Source organism: Pseudorasbora parva, chromosome 7 (genome assembly GCF_024679245.1).
Source record: "Pseudorasbora parva isolate DD20220531a chromosome 7, ASM2467924v1, whole genome shotgun sequence".
NCBI lineage: Eukaryota > Metazoa > Chordata > Actinopteri > Cypriniformes > Gobionidae > Pseudorasbora > Pseudorasbora parva.
This window is the reverse complement of record NC_090178.1, coordinates 19,771,371-19,789,665: the sequence shown is the minus strand read 5'-3', so window position 1 is coordinate 19,789,665 and position 18,295 is coordinate 19,771,371. Positions and strand designations below refer to the sequence as shown.

Here is an 18,295-nt window from a genome sequence, read left to right as displayed (position 1 = left end):
CTCAAGCCATCCTAGGAGAATGACATTCTTCGTTCAAACAATTAAAAAAAAATGTCATATTAAAAAATGCATGGCTCTTCCAAGCTTTATAATGGCAGTGAATGGCAGTCCAAAATTTGAAGCCCAAAAAGTGTATCCACCCATTATAAAAGTTAAAGATTTTATGACATGTAAAAACTTATTAATTTATTTATTATTTAGGCTATATTTTCAGTCTGTAAGGGGTTTTCAAAGCAGGGTCTCGACACACAAGAGGGTTATAAGGGGTCCATGGAAAATGTAAAAGTGCAAAAACAAAAAATGTTTCTCGGCATATACACTACAGTTCAAAAGTTTGGAGATTTTTTTGAAAGAAATTAATACTTTTATTCAACTAGAGCCCATAATTTGACCAAGAAAACTTCTATCTAATTAACAAAAGAAGATATTCTAAAGAATGTTGGTAACCAGACAATTAATGGAAGCCATTGACTTCCATAGTTTTGTGTCCCCTTTTTTCCCACCTATATGAAAGTCAATGGCTACCGTCAGCTGTATGATTCAGCTCTTTAAAATATTTTCTTTTGTGTTCAACAGAAGAAAGAAACTCATGCAGGTTTGGAACAACGTGGGGGTGAGCAAATGATGACAACATTTTCATTTTTGATTAAACTATCTCTTTAAGCAACACAACCATTTTCAACATTGATAATAGTAGAAAATGTTTTTGAGCACCAAATAATGATTTCTGAAGGATCATGTGACACTAAAGACTGAAGAAATGATTCTGACAATTCAGCTTTGCCATTACAAAAAAATAAATTACATCTGAAAATATATCGAAACCGAATCCAAACGATAGTGCATTCTATTTGTGGTCAGAAAAAAACTAGATATAAAGAAAATTTTCCAGAAAGTGTTTTAATAATTTGTTTTGGCTTCAGTACAGTAACAATATGATAGCCCATAATATAAATCTTCATACATACCCACATTATAGCCTTTTAAGGGGTCCCTCGCAAAGGGATCATCATATTTGGCCGATCTTGGCAAAAATGTTTAAAACCCCTGCTCTAAAACACTGCAAGCTTAAAAATGCTGTGGCATATTATGTGGCATAGTCGTAGTTACAATCATGAAATGAACGTGAAATGAAATGTCCATAAAATCGCTACATTAAGGTATTTACAGTACACAGGGAAACAAAGTCTCCATTAGTGGTTTTGCCTTAGTATCACATGGTAATGGCAACCATCTGCATACTGTAAAGGACTCATGTACGCTCCCTTATGCGGGTCGGCTTCCCTGCAGGACAGGGCTCATGTTTATCCTTATACTATTAGCTGTAGCAATCACTGTGCCTGAAGCCTTTGAGCTCTTCTGCATGCTGATAATGTCCCCACTCGTCTGTTCTCTTTCCATCTTCCTGAAAAATCTCTTCATGGTAGACTGAAAGTTAGTGGTGACGAAACAGTAGACCACAGGATCCAAGCAGCTGTTCAGGCTGCTGAGGGTGACGGTCACGTGGTACACAATCACATGATGAGGCAGATCAGGATGGAAGTAAAACAGAACTTGACGGATGTGAAACGGTGTGAAGCAAACGGTGAAGATCACCAGAACTGTCGACAGCAGCTGTACGGCTTTCATGCGTCTGTCGCGGCTCTGCTGCATGAGGCCTGGGCTGGAAAGGGCGCACATGATTCGAATAGTAAACACTACGATGATCACCATTGGCAGGAAGAACTCGAACACGGTCAGTGTGAAAAGTCTGGAGAGGCAGCAGCCTGAGTGCTTGAAGGCCGTCGTGAGAAGCGAGTAGGTCACGATGATGGCGAACAGCCAAATGCAGACGCACACTGCTTTGGCCACACCAGGGTTCCTCCACTTCCGTGAGGCCTCAGCTTGCACGATGGCCAAGTAGCGATCCACGCAGATGCTGGTGAGGAAGAGGATGCTACAATACATGTTGACGAAGTAGCTGAATATGTGCATGTAGGAACAGTTGAGGCACTTTCCTCCACTGTAGTACAATATGATACGAGTGGGGAGGGAAAGGTTAACCAACAGATCCGTCACAACCAGGTTAATGGTGTAGATGACTGATGTAGTCTTCGGCTTGGTCCTGAAGCAGAAGACATACAAAGCCAGACTGTTCAGGGTCATCCCTACCATAAAGATAAGTGTGTTGATGACCACCAGAGCTATCCACAGGCTGTAAAAGTCATTATAGAGACCCTCATCCAAGTGGGCCAGTCTGTGTAAATATGGTTCTCGGTATGGCAGAGAAGTATTGGTTGTTAGGGGGGGAGTCAATGTTGATGTAAGGTTCAGATTCGATAAACCCTCTGTAAGGGTCATCCTTGTTGTTTGGGGGCTGGATCTGCACAAAAACACAAAAAGAAAGGAAAAATTGCAAAAAAATTGTAGAATTTCAGTTTTTGACTTATTGAATAAAAAAAAACTGGTAACACTTTATAACAACATTCTTTAATAAATAATTAGCAAACATTATATAATGATTAATGGATTATTAGTTAATATACACTGCCTGGCCGAAAAAAAAATGCTGTTTAAATGCTAAAGGGGTCTTTAATGCCCAGGGTGTGTATGTAAAATTTTAGCTCAAAATACCCCACAGTTAATTTTTATAGCATGTTAAAAATTTTACTTTTTGAGGGTGAGCAAAAACACACAGTTTTTGTGTGTGTCCCTTTAAATGCAAATGAGCTGCTGCTCTCGGCCCCCTTCTTCCAGTAATATCTGTCTGCAGAGCCGCAGAGCCGCACATGCGCACAAAGCCACGGTTTTGCCAGCACATGCGCAGTTTCACTACAGCGGTTTTGCCCGCACATGCGCAGTTTCACTACAGCGGTTTTGCCCACGCATGCGCAGTTTCACTACAGCGGTTTTGCCCCGCACATGCGCAGTTTCACTACAGCGGTTTTGCCCCGCACACGTGCAGTTTCACTACAGCGGTTTTGCCCCGCACACGTGCAGTTTCACTACAGCGGTTTTGCCCGCACATGCGCAGTTTCACTACAGCGGTTTTGCTCGCACATGCGCAGTTTCACTACAGCGGTTTTGACCGCACATGCGCAGTTTCACTACAGCGGTTTTGCCCCGCACATGTGCAGTTTCACTACAGCGGTTTTGCCCGCACATGCGCAGTTTCGCTACAGCGGTTTTGCCCACGCATGCGCAGTTTCACTACAGCGGTTTTGCCCCGCACATGTGCAGTTTCACTACAGCGGTTTTGTCAGCACATGCGCAGTTTCACTACAGCGGTTTTGCCAGCACATGCGCAGTTTCACTACAGCGGTTTTGCCAGCACATGCGCAGTTTCACTACAGCGGTTTTGCCCACGCATGCGCAGTTTCACTACAGCGGTTTTGCCCCGCACATGTGCAGTTTCACTACAGCGGTTTTGCCCGCACATGCGCAGTTTCACTACAGCGGTTTTGCCAGCACATGCGCAGTTTCGCTACAGCGGTTTTGCCCACGCATGCGCAGTTTCACTACAGCGGTTTTGTCCCGCACATGTGCAGTTTCACTACAGCGGTTTTGCCAGCACATGCGCAGTTTCACTACAGCGGTTTTGCCCGCACATGCGCAGTTTCACTACAGCGGTTTTGCCCGCATATGCGCAGTTTCACTACAGTGGTTTTGCCCCACGAATGTACAGTTTCACTACAGCGGTTTTGCCCGCACATGTTCAGTTTCACTACAGCGGTTTTGCCAGCACATGCGCAGTTTCACTACAGCGGTTTTGCCCGCACATGCGCAGTTTCACTACAGCGGTTTTGCCCGAATATGCACAGTTTCACTACAGTGGTTTTGCCCCACGCATGTGCAGTTTCACTACAGCGGTTTTGCCCGCGCATGCGCAGTTTCACTACAGCGGTTTTGCCCGCACATGCGCAGTTTCACTACAGCGGTTTTGCCCGCATATGCGCAGTTTCACTACAGTGGTTTTGCCCCACGCATGTGCAGTTTCACTACAGCGGTTTTGCCCGCGCATGCGCAGTTTCACTACAGTGGTTTTGCCCGCACATGCGCAGTTTCACTACAGCGGTTTTGCCCGCACATGCGCAGTTTCGCTACAGCGGTTTTGCCCGCACATGCGCAGTTTCACTACAGCGGTTTTGCCCCGCACGTGCAGTTTCACTACAGCGGTTTTGCCCGCATATGCGCAGTTTCACTACAGTGGTTTTGCCCCACGCATGTGCAGTTTCACTACAGCGGTTTTGCCCGCGCATGCGCAGTTTCACTACAGCGGTTTTGCCCGCACATGTGCAGTTTCACTACAGTGGTTTTGCCCGCACATGCGCAGTTTCACTACAGCGGTTTTGCCCCGCACATGTGCAGTTTCACTACAACGGTTTTGCCCGTACATGCGCAGTTTCACTACAGTGGTTTTGCCAGCGCATGCGCAGTTTCACTACAGCTGTTTTGCCCGCACATGCGCAGTTTCACTACAGCGGTTTTGCCCGCACATGCGCAGTTTCACTACAGCGGTTTTGCCCGCACATTCACTACAGTGGTTTTGTCCGTGCATGTGCAGTTTCACTACAGCGGTTTCACGCTGATACATTTGATTTTTAAATCTTAATTCTGTCCTAAAACTATCAATCGATTATTGTTGCTCCTGCTGTTATTTTTTTGCATCTGGTGTTGCACGGAGGCCTTCAGGCTCCTTTACTTTTTCCTTTACACATGTGCAGTTTCACTACAGTGGTTTTGCCCGCACATGCGCAGTTTCACTACAGCGGTTTTGCCCGGCACATGTGCAGTTTCACTACAACGGTTTTGCCCGTACATGCGCAGTTTCACTACAGTGGTTTTGCCAGCGCATGCGCAGTTTCACTACAGCTGTTTTGCCCGCACATGCGCAGTTTCACTACAGCGGTTTTGCCCGCACATGCGCAGTTTCACTACAGCGGTTTTGCCCGCACATTCACTACAGTGGTTTTGTCCGTGCATGTGCAGTTTCACTACAGCGGTTTCACGCTGATACATTTGATTTTTAAATCTTAATTCTGTCCTAAAACTATCAATCGATTATTGTTGCTCCTGCTGTTATTTTTTTGCATCTGGTGTTGCACGGAGGCCTTCAGGCTCCTTTACTTATGGAACAATGCTGTCATGAACACTTAAATATTTCTATTACGTTTTTCCCCAAAAATTAACAGCCTGGTATACTAAACACACCATGTATTTTTAGTGCGTGGTATATAAAAAAAAAAAAACGAACTTTTGAATAGACATTTCAAAGGTTTTTATAATTATTAAATTATTAGTCTAAACTCAAGATAACTAATTCCTCAAGTTGATTCATTCTGCCTGGGGTTAATAAACTTTTACACAAATAAAACATACTTTTAAACAGGCTGAAAGTGTGATCATATTATTAATTTGTTGGAGACATAACCAAGAAATTAATTTAATTTACATTTATTTATTACATTTACAATTTACATTTTAAACATTTTATTATTTTACCATTACAGCTAATCACTATATAACTAATAACTATAAAATCAAACAAGTGCAATTACAATAAATAAACAAATAAAATTGTAGTTTTATTCCCTTCCAGTGCCGTAACATGCATCTTGAAGACGGAATGCGCATGCGCGATCAGAACTGCTGTGGTAAAACTGTGGTTGGGGTGAAACTGTGGCTCTGCGGCTCTGCAGTCAGACCCTTCTCCCTTCTTTTAGGAGGAGGGCGGAGCTTCTAGAGCTCATGTTAGCATCTCCGATTACCTCAGCAGAAACACACACTGAAAAGATAAGAAACTGTTCAGCCATTATGTTCAAACCGGAGTCGGACAATGATGGAGAGACTAACTAAGAAGTGACAACATGTAGAATGCAACAGGACATTTCTGAATGGTTATTTAATGAATTTATGCTGATGTGGAGTTAATTATCGAAGGCATCGATTAGCATATTCTCTCATGATAATCTATAAATCGCTCGTGTGGGAACTGAGGAAGCCAGAGAATATGTGCTATAACAAGTATACTATTATTAATATTACTATAAGAGCATTTGTGTTTGTATAGTTTTATAAATACTTAATATTTATAATATTTAAATACTTAGTATTTAATTCCATCTCGCCTAGGGTAACAAAAGAGATAGAGCCGGTCCTGCTTTGAGCGTCGTAACTTTGCAAATGTTGTGTATGCTCAAACAGCAACATTAACAATAAAGTAAAAAAAAAAATGAAATCATAATCAAGGACCGCTTTATAAGTCTTGCTGCAGTGATTATCGTATTTCTAGCATGTTATATACTTGGCAACCATTCTTTATAACCCTAATTGATGGGGTGTGTAGCTTTTCATCGGAAAGGAGCATGAAGAATCCTTTTCTAAATTCATTGTAAGTATTGAGGATTAGACTTTACAGAGTTTGCATTTTCAATACAATATCTTGACCAAAAATGGATGCACCTCTTGATGGAAATAACATCACAACATTTATTTCCATCAAGAGGTGCATCAACTTTCAAATGATCTGTCCAATATCTATATTAAACAGAATTGGCCCTAACACAGACCCTTGTGGGACATCCTCCTGCACCAGTATTGTTTCGTATTTATTTTTCCCCAAACATACATACTGGAAACAATCAGTGAGATTGGAATTAAACCAATCAAACACAACATCATCAATGCCTAAACACCCACACATCCTTTCAATGAGGATGGAATGACATACAGTGTCAAAAGCAGCACTAATGTCTAACAAAACTAAATAATGCAAGCACCCTTGTCTTGTGAGCAGAAGTGAGGTCATGTGTGACCCGGACAAGAGCAGCCTCAATGCTGATAATAAATGTGACCCTGGACCACAAAACCAGTCAAGGTTCAAGTTTTTGAAATTGAGGTTTTTACATCATCTGAAAGCTGAATAAAGTTTGGCATATAAGAATTGATAATTTTGACCCATAAAATGTTTTGTTGGCTATTGCCACAAACACCCATGTGACTTATGACTAGTTTTGTGCGGTCAGGGTCACAAATAATAAAAAATGTATAAATAAACAGATAAATCAAAATAAATGAATACAAGTTGAGGTACAGCACAATATGTATGTAGTACAATATAAGTAAAACATAAATAAATATAAATATTTTTATTAATACGATTGTAAGATTGTAATTTTCCAGGACTACAAACCATATTCAGTGGCTCTGATGTTTGTTTAAAAATATATATATATATATATTATATAGTTATATAATTTATAATATATTTTTATAATAACTATTTTAATATACAACATACAAAAAGTATAGTTGCAAATTGTCTGCTGTATGGACAGTATACTCTTGAAATAGACAGAATGCTATGATATATGTATGGTGAGTCAGGACATAAAAGTTATTGACAGTTTTAAGATTGCGTGTGTCCACATCTCAAACCCATGTCACATGGTACAATGTGGCATAATGGAAAATTGTCTGCGAAAACAAATATACTCTCCTTCCAGGGAAGAATGAGCCTGATAAACAAACAGCCTGGAAGCCTCTGACGAAGAGTTACCTACAGTCTGGCATAGTTCAGATGGTGTTTATAATTAATACTAATGGGAAGGATTTGTTTGGATACTGAGATTCGTGGGAATAGACATCTATCCCACTATTACGCAAATGAATTCTGAGCAGCTTCTAAAAGCATCAGACTTCTGAATCTTTTGTGTGTTTATTTACTCGGGCCTCTGCTCAATTTACATCTTAATTGGAAAGACAGAACAATATACAATATTTATTGACCAAAATAAAGTTGTTTAGAATGAATTTAAATATTTGAACAACGTCATGCACTGTTGCATAATTAAAATTAAGCTACACTCCTCTAAAATGAATAACCTTTGACTTTCTTTAAAACCCTGATTTTATGGCAGTTTTACACTGGCAGTAAAAAAATGAAAGTATGAGTTTTTTTTATACCTGAAAGTATAAAAAAGACAGAAGACTGACAAGCCAATCAACTGTTTGTGCGAGAGGTGGCGACCTCTATAGAACCATTCCCTCTGTCTAGAAAGTATATTAGCTAATCATCAACGAAAAGCAGACTCTCAGATATAAAGAGGGGATGCGTTTCTCTAAGACAACAACAAAACTAATGGCCCTCTCTGAGAGACAGCGATGCATTGATGATGTCCAAATAAATATCTCTTTGAGAGTTGCCATCAGAGCTTTGATTTAGGCTGGTTGTCTTTGGCTCAAGGATGATGCCTCACTGTAGCAAAATACTGCTTTGGCACATTCAATTGTGACAGAAGAACATGTACAAGATTTGGAAACATTAAGGGAAAATCCATAAAATAACTGCAAATAGAAAAAATTAAATAAAATCTAAAAATTATACCTGGATCACATAAGTCGCAGAGGTATATTTTGTGGCAATAGCAAACAACAAATTGTATGGTTCAAAATAATCACATTTTCTTTAATGCCAAAAATCATTAAGATATTAAGTAACTTGATATATTTACGTATACCATAAATATACCAAACATTTAGTATTAGTAGTAATATGAATTGCTTAGGACTTAATTTGGGACTTAAAAACGTAAAAAAGCAGTTTTCTCAATATTTAGATATTTTTTGCACCCTCATATTCCATATTTTTTTCCGATAGTTGTATCTCGGCCAAATATACAAACCATACATTTAATGGAAATATTTCAGATGGTGTATAAATCTCAACAAAAAAGCAAAACAAATACCCCCATGACCCATATATATATATCCCATATATATATAGTCGAGATATATATCATTATTTAAAAAAAAAAAAATCATCCAATTGTCTAAATTTTACTAATAACAATGTTGATAAACGGCTAAGTAAATGTATTACATTTTTTTAGTTGGTGTTGAATTATTTTTACAAAAAAAAAAAAAACTGTTAACACAATATTTAAGATTTTAAAATGTTATGTTGGCATGGCAAACAATGGCATGGGATGCAACTTTTGTATCAATAAAAGCACAAAAAAGGGAATTGCTTACCTGCACATATAGAAGGAAGAGTAGTAGACTTGGAGTGTGAAAAAGAAACGTTGTAATGAAGGCCACAGACTTGACACCCAAATTAAACCATAAAACACCACCTAAACCTCTTAAAGAACCTTAAATGATGCAGACCAAATGCCCTGTGCTATAAACATGTTGAACATCTTCAGTTTGAAGGGACGAAAAGGAGAAAGTCTCTCCACATTGTCTGTGCTGCATGTCTCTTTTTTCTGTCTCTCTTGTTTCCTTCCCTCCCTTCATCCTCTGGCTCACAGGAAGTTTGAGTTAGTTTGGATAAACCCTGACATTACAAACAGTGGATTCTGGGATATGATAGGCTAATTTTCATTTTGATTACTTGTTTTAATGAAATACAAAACAGCATACGTTAAATGCAATGTTAGGATTATTTGAATGAAAATGAAGCCCTAAATTTTACAGTAGCATTTTGGAGCTGGAAAAACAATAAAACTGCATATAATGCAAAGTTCTAATTTTGATCAACCTGATAAATTGTCATAAACTCCATAAGTCCTTTAAAAGATTTTTTAAAGTTGTCAGAGTGCCAGCAAGATAGCTAAAATAAAAGAACAGGATGTATTAATACTGCTGGATGTGTCGACAGTTTTTCCACATTTCCTGTCTGGAAACTCATCCATCACCATCTGCCAAGTCTCCGTCCTGATGTTTCCGAAATTTCTCCAACCAAAGATATGAAGTCGGTAAATTAAGTTCAAATGTGACTGAGAGTGAGTTTAAATCATTGTAACTGTGTGCTGTCCTTTGTCTTAACATTGTTTTACAGCATTTGAAGCATGTGAATCATATTTGTATGTGGCATTTACAATATGAGCATAAACTCCTGAAAGTCATACACATTATTCAATAGGATCCTGAGCCCACATGGTAACTAAATAACTGTGTGCAGCTGTCAACCATAATATTTTACCTTTTTGTCAAGATTTAGTTTTAAAAATCATTTTAAAAAGGCTAGTTCTCAAGAAGGTTATACCTCAGTAGCTAAAATTTTTTGAGAAAAAAGGCCAATCATACAAACACCTAATTCGTAATTTTGGGAATTCTGTACTTTGTATTTTTCATAAATGTCAGGATGGGGCAAGCTGTCACAAGTTTTAAATGTTACACTGATGAGCAAAATGTCTCTGGGTTATGTATATAATCCCATTCTCTGAGAATTGGAATGAGACACACAATCATAGTGTTGACCTAATAGGAATGCCTTCAGAGTGTGCCGGTACACGGCAAATACTGGACTATAGGACCAAGTCAGATGAAGCAAAAATAGTACAAAAACAGTACAATTCTATAAATAACACCTGCGCGACAGTCACCAGATTCACCTGTCTGAAGAAGCTACAGAGGCGTACTCAAAGTTTGGCAATGCGGCGTCTCATTACCATTCTCAGGGAACCGGGTTATATACAAAACTCAAAGATGTTCCCTTTCTGGAAAACATCAATGCCGCATCATGGCGTTGATGCAATGGGAATGACAATACCCACGTTGTCATGCTGAGGGGAAGCCTCGAAGGACCTGAGACCCTGGGGTCCACATCCACACTATAAAGCCTGACCTACAGAGAGGACCTGCCTGCCGCAGCACAAACATCCCACAATGAACACCTCTTGTTAGCTTCTTAGAAGAGGCAATGATTCAGGTAGAATGGGCCCTGACTAAGGCGAAGCGACCTTTTAAACCTGCTTTAAAGCAGCAGAACCTCAGTTTCACCTCCCATTGTAGACAAAAAACAAATCAGATTTATGGCAATCAATCAAAGTAGAGGACGTAAATCCTAAGAGCCCTAACTAGACATAAGATAATCCTGCTCCTGAGTTTCAACCAGCAGAAGAGAAGGCTTGAAAAAACACAGAAAGAAAATGCACCTTCGGGATGAAATCTGGCATAGAGTGCAGTATCCCATTGATCAGTCCAGGGGCAGATCCAGGTAGGAGAAGGTGACAGATAGGGCCTACAAGTCTCCTACCTTAGAGAGGTAATCAGCAAAGCTACCCTCAGAGTCGGAAGCTTTTCTAAAGCTAACTCTAATGTTTTAAATGGGAGGATCTGACAACCCTTTTAATACAATTGAGAGATCTCTTGAAGAGACCTGCAGATAGGCCCCAGCCGTCTGGTACCAGACCAGAAACAGAACACCAGGGACCTCATTTATAAACGCTGTGTACGCGCAAAAGAAGGCGTACGCAGCTCTATGCGCAATAATTGGTATTTATAAAAAGCAAAATTGTAGGGAAAATGTGCGGCCCTTCACGAAAGCTCTGACCCAGGTGTACTCACAAAAACGGGTGAAATGAGAAATGGCGACATCGTCGGCAGGTGGAAGAAACACGTGAAAGTGTGTGAAACTGTAGACAACGTGGTGTAAAAGAAATGCCAATACTGCCCTTTCATAAATAACATGAAGACGTCACGAAGCAAGTCTTACAATTAACAGCACAAACACCCGTCTGATCGGTCTGCAGTGTAAGACAAACAAAATCAAACGAAAATTACAACAGAAATGCAAATTAACACATATTAGCAAAAAGAAAAGTGAAACATGTTCTGCAATAATATTGGCATGTTATGCAAGTCATCCTCATAAATAACATGGTAAACAGAAGAAATAATGTACAAAACTGATATTCGTTGTGTCTGTCTGGCGGAGCAGATATAGTGTGACAAGTCTCCCGAGCTCTCATCAGCGTCGCCCTGGCAATTGATGGAAAACACCTGCACACGATCAGCACGGGCCGGATCGTCACAGCTGCAGGCCATCAGGCCCGGGCTTAAAAGCCTCGACTCTGGGACACCAGTGGGAGCACGATCTCCATGCAGCACTACGCTAACCTGTCTCTCTCTCTCTCACCCAGACTGCAGCCTGTGACGCTCCGGCCACCTCGCCGCACCCACGTCACCGCTAGCACCAGGGCACCCGGAAGAAGGACATTCACAGCGCACCTGCACCTAAACACATCACGTTTGTCAAAGTTCACACTAATAAATCCACCCTCTGGGGGCTTTGCACCAATTTCATTGTTGCGTGATCCTTCACCCTGCCACACTGGTGGAGAATGCGGGCAAGAGCGTGAAGGATCACCAACCACCCCCTGAACACTGACATTGTTTTTTTTCTCACCCACGCAGTCAACCGGATCGGAGAAAGAGGCGGCGCTCCTCCCCCATCATGGAAGACCTGCTAAAATGCCTTACCGAAGTGAGTCTGCGGCAGCAACAGATCACCGAGCATCTGGCGGCTCGCCAGCAAAAAGTTGAAGAGGAAGTCGCCGCTCTCCGCCTTGCCCCTGCCCAGCACGTTCCGCTGCCTGATCCGCGCGTCCGCGCCACCCAGATACTGCCAAAGTTAACCGGCCATGACGACATCGAGCTGTTCTTGCAGCTATTTGAGACCACGGCGGTTCGGGAGAACTGGGACCGGAGCGAATGGGCGCGGCTGCTGGGACCCCTGTTGACCGGTGAGGCACAACAAGCATACTTTTCATTGCCCACTGAAAGGGCTGATAATTATGATGCATTAAAGAGAGAAATCCTCGGACGCCTCGGGCTGTCGTCCATCTCAGCAGCCCAATTGTTTCACGACTGGGAGTACAGGCCTCGTCGCCCAGCCCGCGCCCAGGCCGCTGAACTCTCCAGACTGTCCCGACACTGGCTGCTCGAAGGAACATCCACCGCGGGTCAGGTAGCGGAGCGTGTCACGATCGACCGTCTGCTCCGAGCTCTCCCACCGCCCACGAGGAGGGCGGTGGGAATGACGAATCCAACCTCCATCAGCGAGCTCGTCGAAGCCATCGAGTTGGCGGAGGCGGCGATGCACCGCGACCCTGGGGAGCGAGCGCCGTCTTTCCCCCGGAGGGTGGTCCAGGAGCGACGCGCGCCGGAAGGTACCCAGCGCGCAGTACACAGGCCTGCGGCTCCCGGCCCAATCGACGAGCCGATGCCCACGGAGGAACCGGTCCCACCGGTACGTACATGGTTGGCTGGCTGTGTCGTCCATCAAGAGCCGCCCCGCGGAGCCCCGCGATCGGAGGTGAAACTAAATGGGCGGCCAGTTCTGGCCCTTCTCGACTCGGGGAGCTCGGTCAGTCTCGTCCAGGCCGCCATCCTACCGCCCCAGAGGAACTCCAAGACCCAACTTCCGATCACCTGTGTACACGGCGACACTCGTTATGTCCCGGCCCGCCGAGTGACGATCTCCGCTGGCCCGGGCACCTGGCCGCTGGAAGTGGGAATTGTGAAGGACCTTCCCGTGGCCGTACTCCTCGGACGGGACTGGCCGGGCTTCGAAGAACTGCTGCAGACCTCCGCCCAGCCAGCCAGCCAGGCCGGGAGCCGCCCCCGAGAGCGGCGCGGTCGGAGAAGGAGGACGACCCAGGCCGCTCTGTTGGCATCGGACAGCGGGAGAGATGGTGAGTCCCCCTCCCAAACTCCTAATGTCTTCTTTGATGTATTCCAACAGGTCCAGGGAGGGGGCTCCTTCGCGAAGGCCCAGCTGGAGGATGACCGCCTCAAGAACTGCTGGACTCAGGTCCGGGCAGTCGATGGCCAGGACCATCATCCAGCACCCCATCCTCTCCCGCATTTCATCGTTCGGAACGGCCTGTTGTACTGTGTCGCCCAGCGGAGGGGGGAGGTCAAAGAGCTCCTCGTGGTGCCGAGGACCAAGACAGAAATGATCATGGAACTCGCCCATGGCCATCCAATGGCCGGTCACCTGGGGGTCGCCAACACCATCCAGCGGATCCGGGACCGGTTCCACTGGCCAGGCTTGGATGGGGAAGTGAAGCGTTTCTGTCAGGCCTGTCCCACCTGCCAACGGACCGCACCACGAGCGCCTCCCCCCAGCCCGCTCATTCCGCTTCCCATCATCGGGGTACCTTTCGAGCGAATCGGAATGGACCTGGTGGGGCCGTTGCCTAAGTCTGCCCGGGGACACGAGCACATCCTGGTGATCGTCGACTACGCCACCCGGTATCCAGAGGCAGTTCCCCTGAGGAAGGCCACGGCCAAAAACATCGCCCACGAGCTGTTCCTCCTCTGCACCCGAGTCGGCATCCCAGCGGAGATACTGACGGACCAAGGGACCCCCTTTATGTCCCGGCTGATGGCAGACCTCTGCCGGCTGCTGCAGGTAAAGCAACTCCGCACCACGGTATACCACCCACAGACAGACGGCCTCGTAGAACGGTTTAATCAAACCTTGAAGCAGATGCTCCGGCGTGTGGCAGCGGAAGATAAGAGAGACTGGGACCTGATGCTCCCATACGTCCTGTTTGGCATCAGGGAAGTGCCTCAAGCATCCACGGGATTCACCCCATTCGAGTTGCTCTTTGGCCGTCAGCCGAGGGGTCTTCTGGACGTGGCCCGTGAGGCCTGGGAACAGCAGCAGCCGGCACCTCTCCGCTCCGCCATTGAACACGTGAGAGAGATGCGTGAGCGGATCGAGAAGGTCATGCCATTAGTCCGGGAACACCTCACCAAGGCGCAGCAGTCCCAACAACAAAGGTACGACCGGGCGGCCCAGCCACGAGAGTTTCAACCAGGGGATCGAGTCCTGGTGCTGGTCCCCACCTCCACGTGCAAGTTCCTCGCGACCTGGCAAGGTCCGTACACCGTCGTGGAACGAGTGGGGCCCGTCAACTATCGGCTGCGCCAGCCGGGTCGCCGGCGAGAAGAGCAGCTATATCACGTTAACCTGCTGAAGAGGTGGGTGGGGACCCGAGAACAGCTCGCCGCGTTGGCTTCCGTCGATCCCCTGGTTGTAGACGTCGGGGACCACCTGGCGGCCGCCCAGAAGACGGAGTTGAACCATCTGGTCCGTCAGTTCTCTGATGTGTTCTCCACCCGTCCCGGGCAGACCAACGTCATCCAGCACGACATCCGAACGCCACCAGGGGTCATCGTGAGGCAGCGGCCCTATCGGGTCCCAGAGGCTCGGAGACAGGCCATCGAGGATGAAATTTGTGAGATGCTCAAGTTAGGGGTAATCGAACCATCCCGCAGCGCCTGGTCCAGCCCAATCGTCATGGTACCGAAGCCGGATGGCACCCTCCGGTTCTGTAACGACTTCCGCCGGCTCAACGAGGTCTCGGAGTTCGATGGCTACCCGATGCCCCGTGTCGACGAGCTACTGGAACGTCTGGGGAGGGCCCGGTACATCACGACACTCGACCTCACCAAAGGATACTGGCAAGTCCCCCTCACGAACTCCGCTAAGGAGAAAACGGCGTTCTCTACTCCAAGTGGGCACTGGCAATACCGGACCCTCCCCTTCGGCCTCCACGGGGCACCGGCGACGTTCCAGAGGATGATGGACATCCTCCTGCGTCCTCACCAAGCCTACGCCGCCGCCTACCTCGACGACGTGGTCATCCACTCCGAGACCTGGCAGGACCACCTGGAGCGGCTCCGGAGGGTGCTCCTGGAACTCCGGCGGGCTGGGCTGACCGCCAACCCCCGGAAATGTCATCTGGCCCTCGCCGAGGCTCAGTACCTGGGGTTCCGGGTGGGTAGAGGGCTGATCCAGCCACAACAAAGAAAGGTCGACGCCATCCTGACCGCGCCCCGCCCGGAGACCAAGACCCAGGTACGAGCCTTTTTGGGGTTGGCGGGCTACTATCGCTGTTTTATCCCTAACTTCTCCTCCTTAGCATCTCCCCTGACAGACCTGACCAGGAAGGGGCAGCCGGAGAAGGTGAAGTGGGATGACGCGCTGGATAAGACCTTCCGGGCCATCAAGACCTCGCTGACCACGGAACCGGTCTTGAGGGCGCCCGACTTCAACTGCCCCTTCCTGCTGCAGACGGACGCCTCCGACACGGGCCTCGGAGCGGTCCTCTCCCAAGTCCAGGAGGGTGAGGAGCACCCCGTCACCTACATCAGCCGTAAGCTGACCCCAGCCGAAACCAGGTATGCGGCGGTGGAGAAGGAAGCCCTGGCCATTAAGTGGGCGGTCCTGGAGCTCCGCTACTACCTGCTGGGACGCCGCTTCACTCTGATGACGGATCACGCCCCGCTTCAGTGGATGGCCCGCGCTAAGGACACCAACGCCAGAGTGACGCGGTGGTTCCTGGCGCTCCAGGACTTCCACTTCACAGTGGAACATCGGGCCGGGACGGCCAATTCCAACGCCGACGGACTCTCCAGGCTGTGGTCAGCTTACGCAGGTCTGTCAGGGCGCACTCCCCGCCCACCCCTATGTTCCCCAATGTATGCCACTAACTGTCATTACAGGACCAGCGCGACGCTTAGGGGGGGGGAGTGTGACAAGTCTCCCGAGCTCTCATCAGCGTCGCCCTGGCAATTGATGGAAAACACCTGCACACGATCAGCACGGGCCGGATCGTCACAGCTGCAGGCCATCAGGCCCGGGCTTAAAAGCCTCGACTCTGGGACACCAGTGGGAGCACGATCTCCATGCAGCACTACGCTAACCTGTCTCTCTCTCTCTCACCCAGACTGCAGCCTGTGACGCTCCGGCCACCTCGCCGCACCCACGTCACCGCTAGCACCAGGGCACCCGGAAGAAGGACATTCACAGCGCACCTGCACCTAAACACATCACGTTTGTCAAAGTTCACACTAATAAATCCACCCTCTGGGGGCTTTGCACCAATTTCATTGTTGCGTGATCCTTCACCCTGCCACAATAGATGCAATTAGATAGACAGATAGATAATTAAGGCTATTATATAGATAGTTAAATAGATAGATAGATGTATTAATTGTCCACTGGGGAAAGTTGTTTCAGATATGGAAGCATCATGCATATGCCTTAAGTTTGTTTTATTTTTGATAATGACGTATCTCTCAACCATTCAGGAAGAAAATTCTCATCAAGAGCGTTTCCCCTTTCCCCCACCCGTGGCACACACACAGTCTGGCAATGGAGCGCTAGACGCTTTTTTGCCTCGACTTTGATGCCCGACTATTTCTTTTTTGATTTCGGCCATGGTCTGAGGTTGTAAGGCTACAGCATTTACAGCACCTGCAACCTTTTGCCACTCAAGTGCCTTTTTGGCATTATTAATGCCCACACTGTGCCCTCCAAAAAACATTTTTCCTTCTCTTTTCCAACTCACCAATGATAACTTCTACTTCACATTGAGTGGGGTTACGTTTTTTTGATTTCCTCTTTTTCTGAGTGTTTGCCATGATTTCGCAATCAATGAATATTAACTTGTGGGCGTTTTATGTATACTATTTATGGGCAAATATGTGCGTGACATAAAGCCATAAAAGCTGCGCTAAATTTAGAATTGATTGTGATTTATTAAGGGAAAGCTGCGAAGGATGTGCGTGCGCAAGGTTTTATGCCTTGTTGATGGTTGAGGTCAGAGGAGAATGGGCCGACTGATTAGAGCTGATAGAAGAGCAACTTTGACTGAAATAACCACTCGTTACAACCGAGGTATGCAGCAAAGCATTTGTGAAGCCCCAACATGCACACTCTTAAGGCGGATGGGCTACAACAGCAGAAGACCCCAATGGGGACCACTCATCTCCACCACAAATAGGAAAAAGAGGCTACAATTTGCACAAGCTCACCAAAATGAAACAGTTGAAGACTGTTGACTGTTGGAAAAATGTGGCCTGGTCTCGATTTCTGTTGAGACATTCAGATGGTAGAGTCAGAATTTGGCGTAAACAGAATGAGAACATGGACACATCATGCCTCATCATAATTCCACCATTGTGCAGTGTTTCTACAACTTAGACTGATAACATGTAACATTAATGCTAAACCTTGATACAAGGGGAACCAAGTAAAATCTTGCCTATGGCAGAAAATTGGACAGGGCCGGCCCTGCTGCAGAGCCAAACCAGCCGGTGCTGCTGAAGACCGAAACAAACATTCCCAAGAGAATAGAGATATTCAGATATGGAGGTCAAGAGGTCAAGACGTTGGTGAGTATTGAGCACTGAAATTATTCTCCAGAGTTTTGCGTTATGACCCGGTATGAAGTTTAAAAGACATGAATAATAGTTCATGCATTTGTTTTCTCGGTTCACATAATTATCCAATGGTAGCCAATAGTTTTATTTTCCTCATGTTTTATGTCTAAAATAAGGTAATAAGTAATTTGTGTGATTTGTGCGGCATATGCAACCTTTGAACATGGTGACAATTTGCCGTTGTCCTCTTTCAGGGCTTAAGTTATTGCCTTTTAATATCAAACACGTCAAGCTCGTGATTTTGTTATTCATCCATTCATACGTCTCATCCTCATTATATAATGAAGTA

The 18,295-nt window shown here is 45.7% G+C and overlaps 1 protein-coding gene and 1 long non-coding RNA gene across 2 annotated transcripts in view; one reads left to right on the top strand and one right to left on the bottom strand.

The window, feature by feature from the left end:
* Window positions 1-18,295, top strand: part of LOC137082905 (uncharacterized) — a 30,984-nt gene that overhangs the window by 2,156 nt on the left and 10,533 nt on the right. Inside the window, exon 2 of the long non-coding RNA XR_010906422.1 lies at window positions 577-613. This is a non-coding gene — a long non-coding RNA (uncharacterized lncRNA). The remainder of the gene's footprint in view (window positions 1-576; window positions 614-18,295) is intronic.
* Window positions 1,024-2,388, bottom strand: gpr20 (G protein-coupled receptor 20). Its single transcript, XM_067448474.1, has one exon. The coding sequence runs from the start codon at window positions 2,338-2,340 to the stop codon at window positions 1,267-1,269; it is 1,074 nt and encodes a 357-aa protein (XP_067304575.1). The 5' UTR covers window positions 2,341-2,388; the 3' UTR covers window positions 1,024-1,266.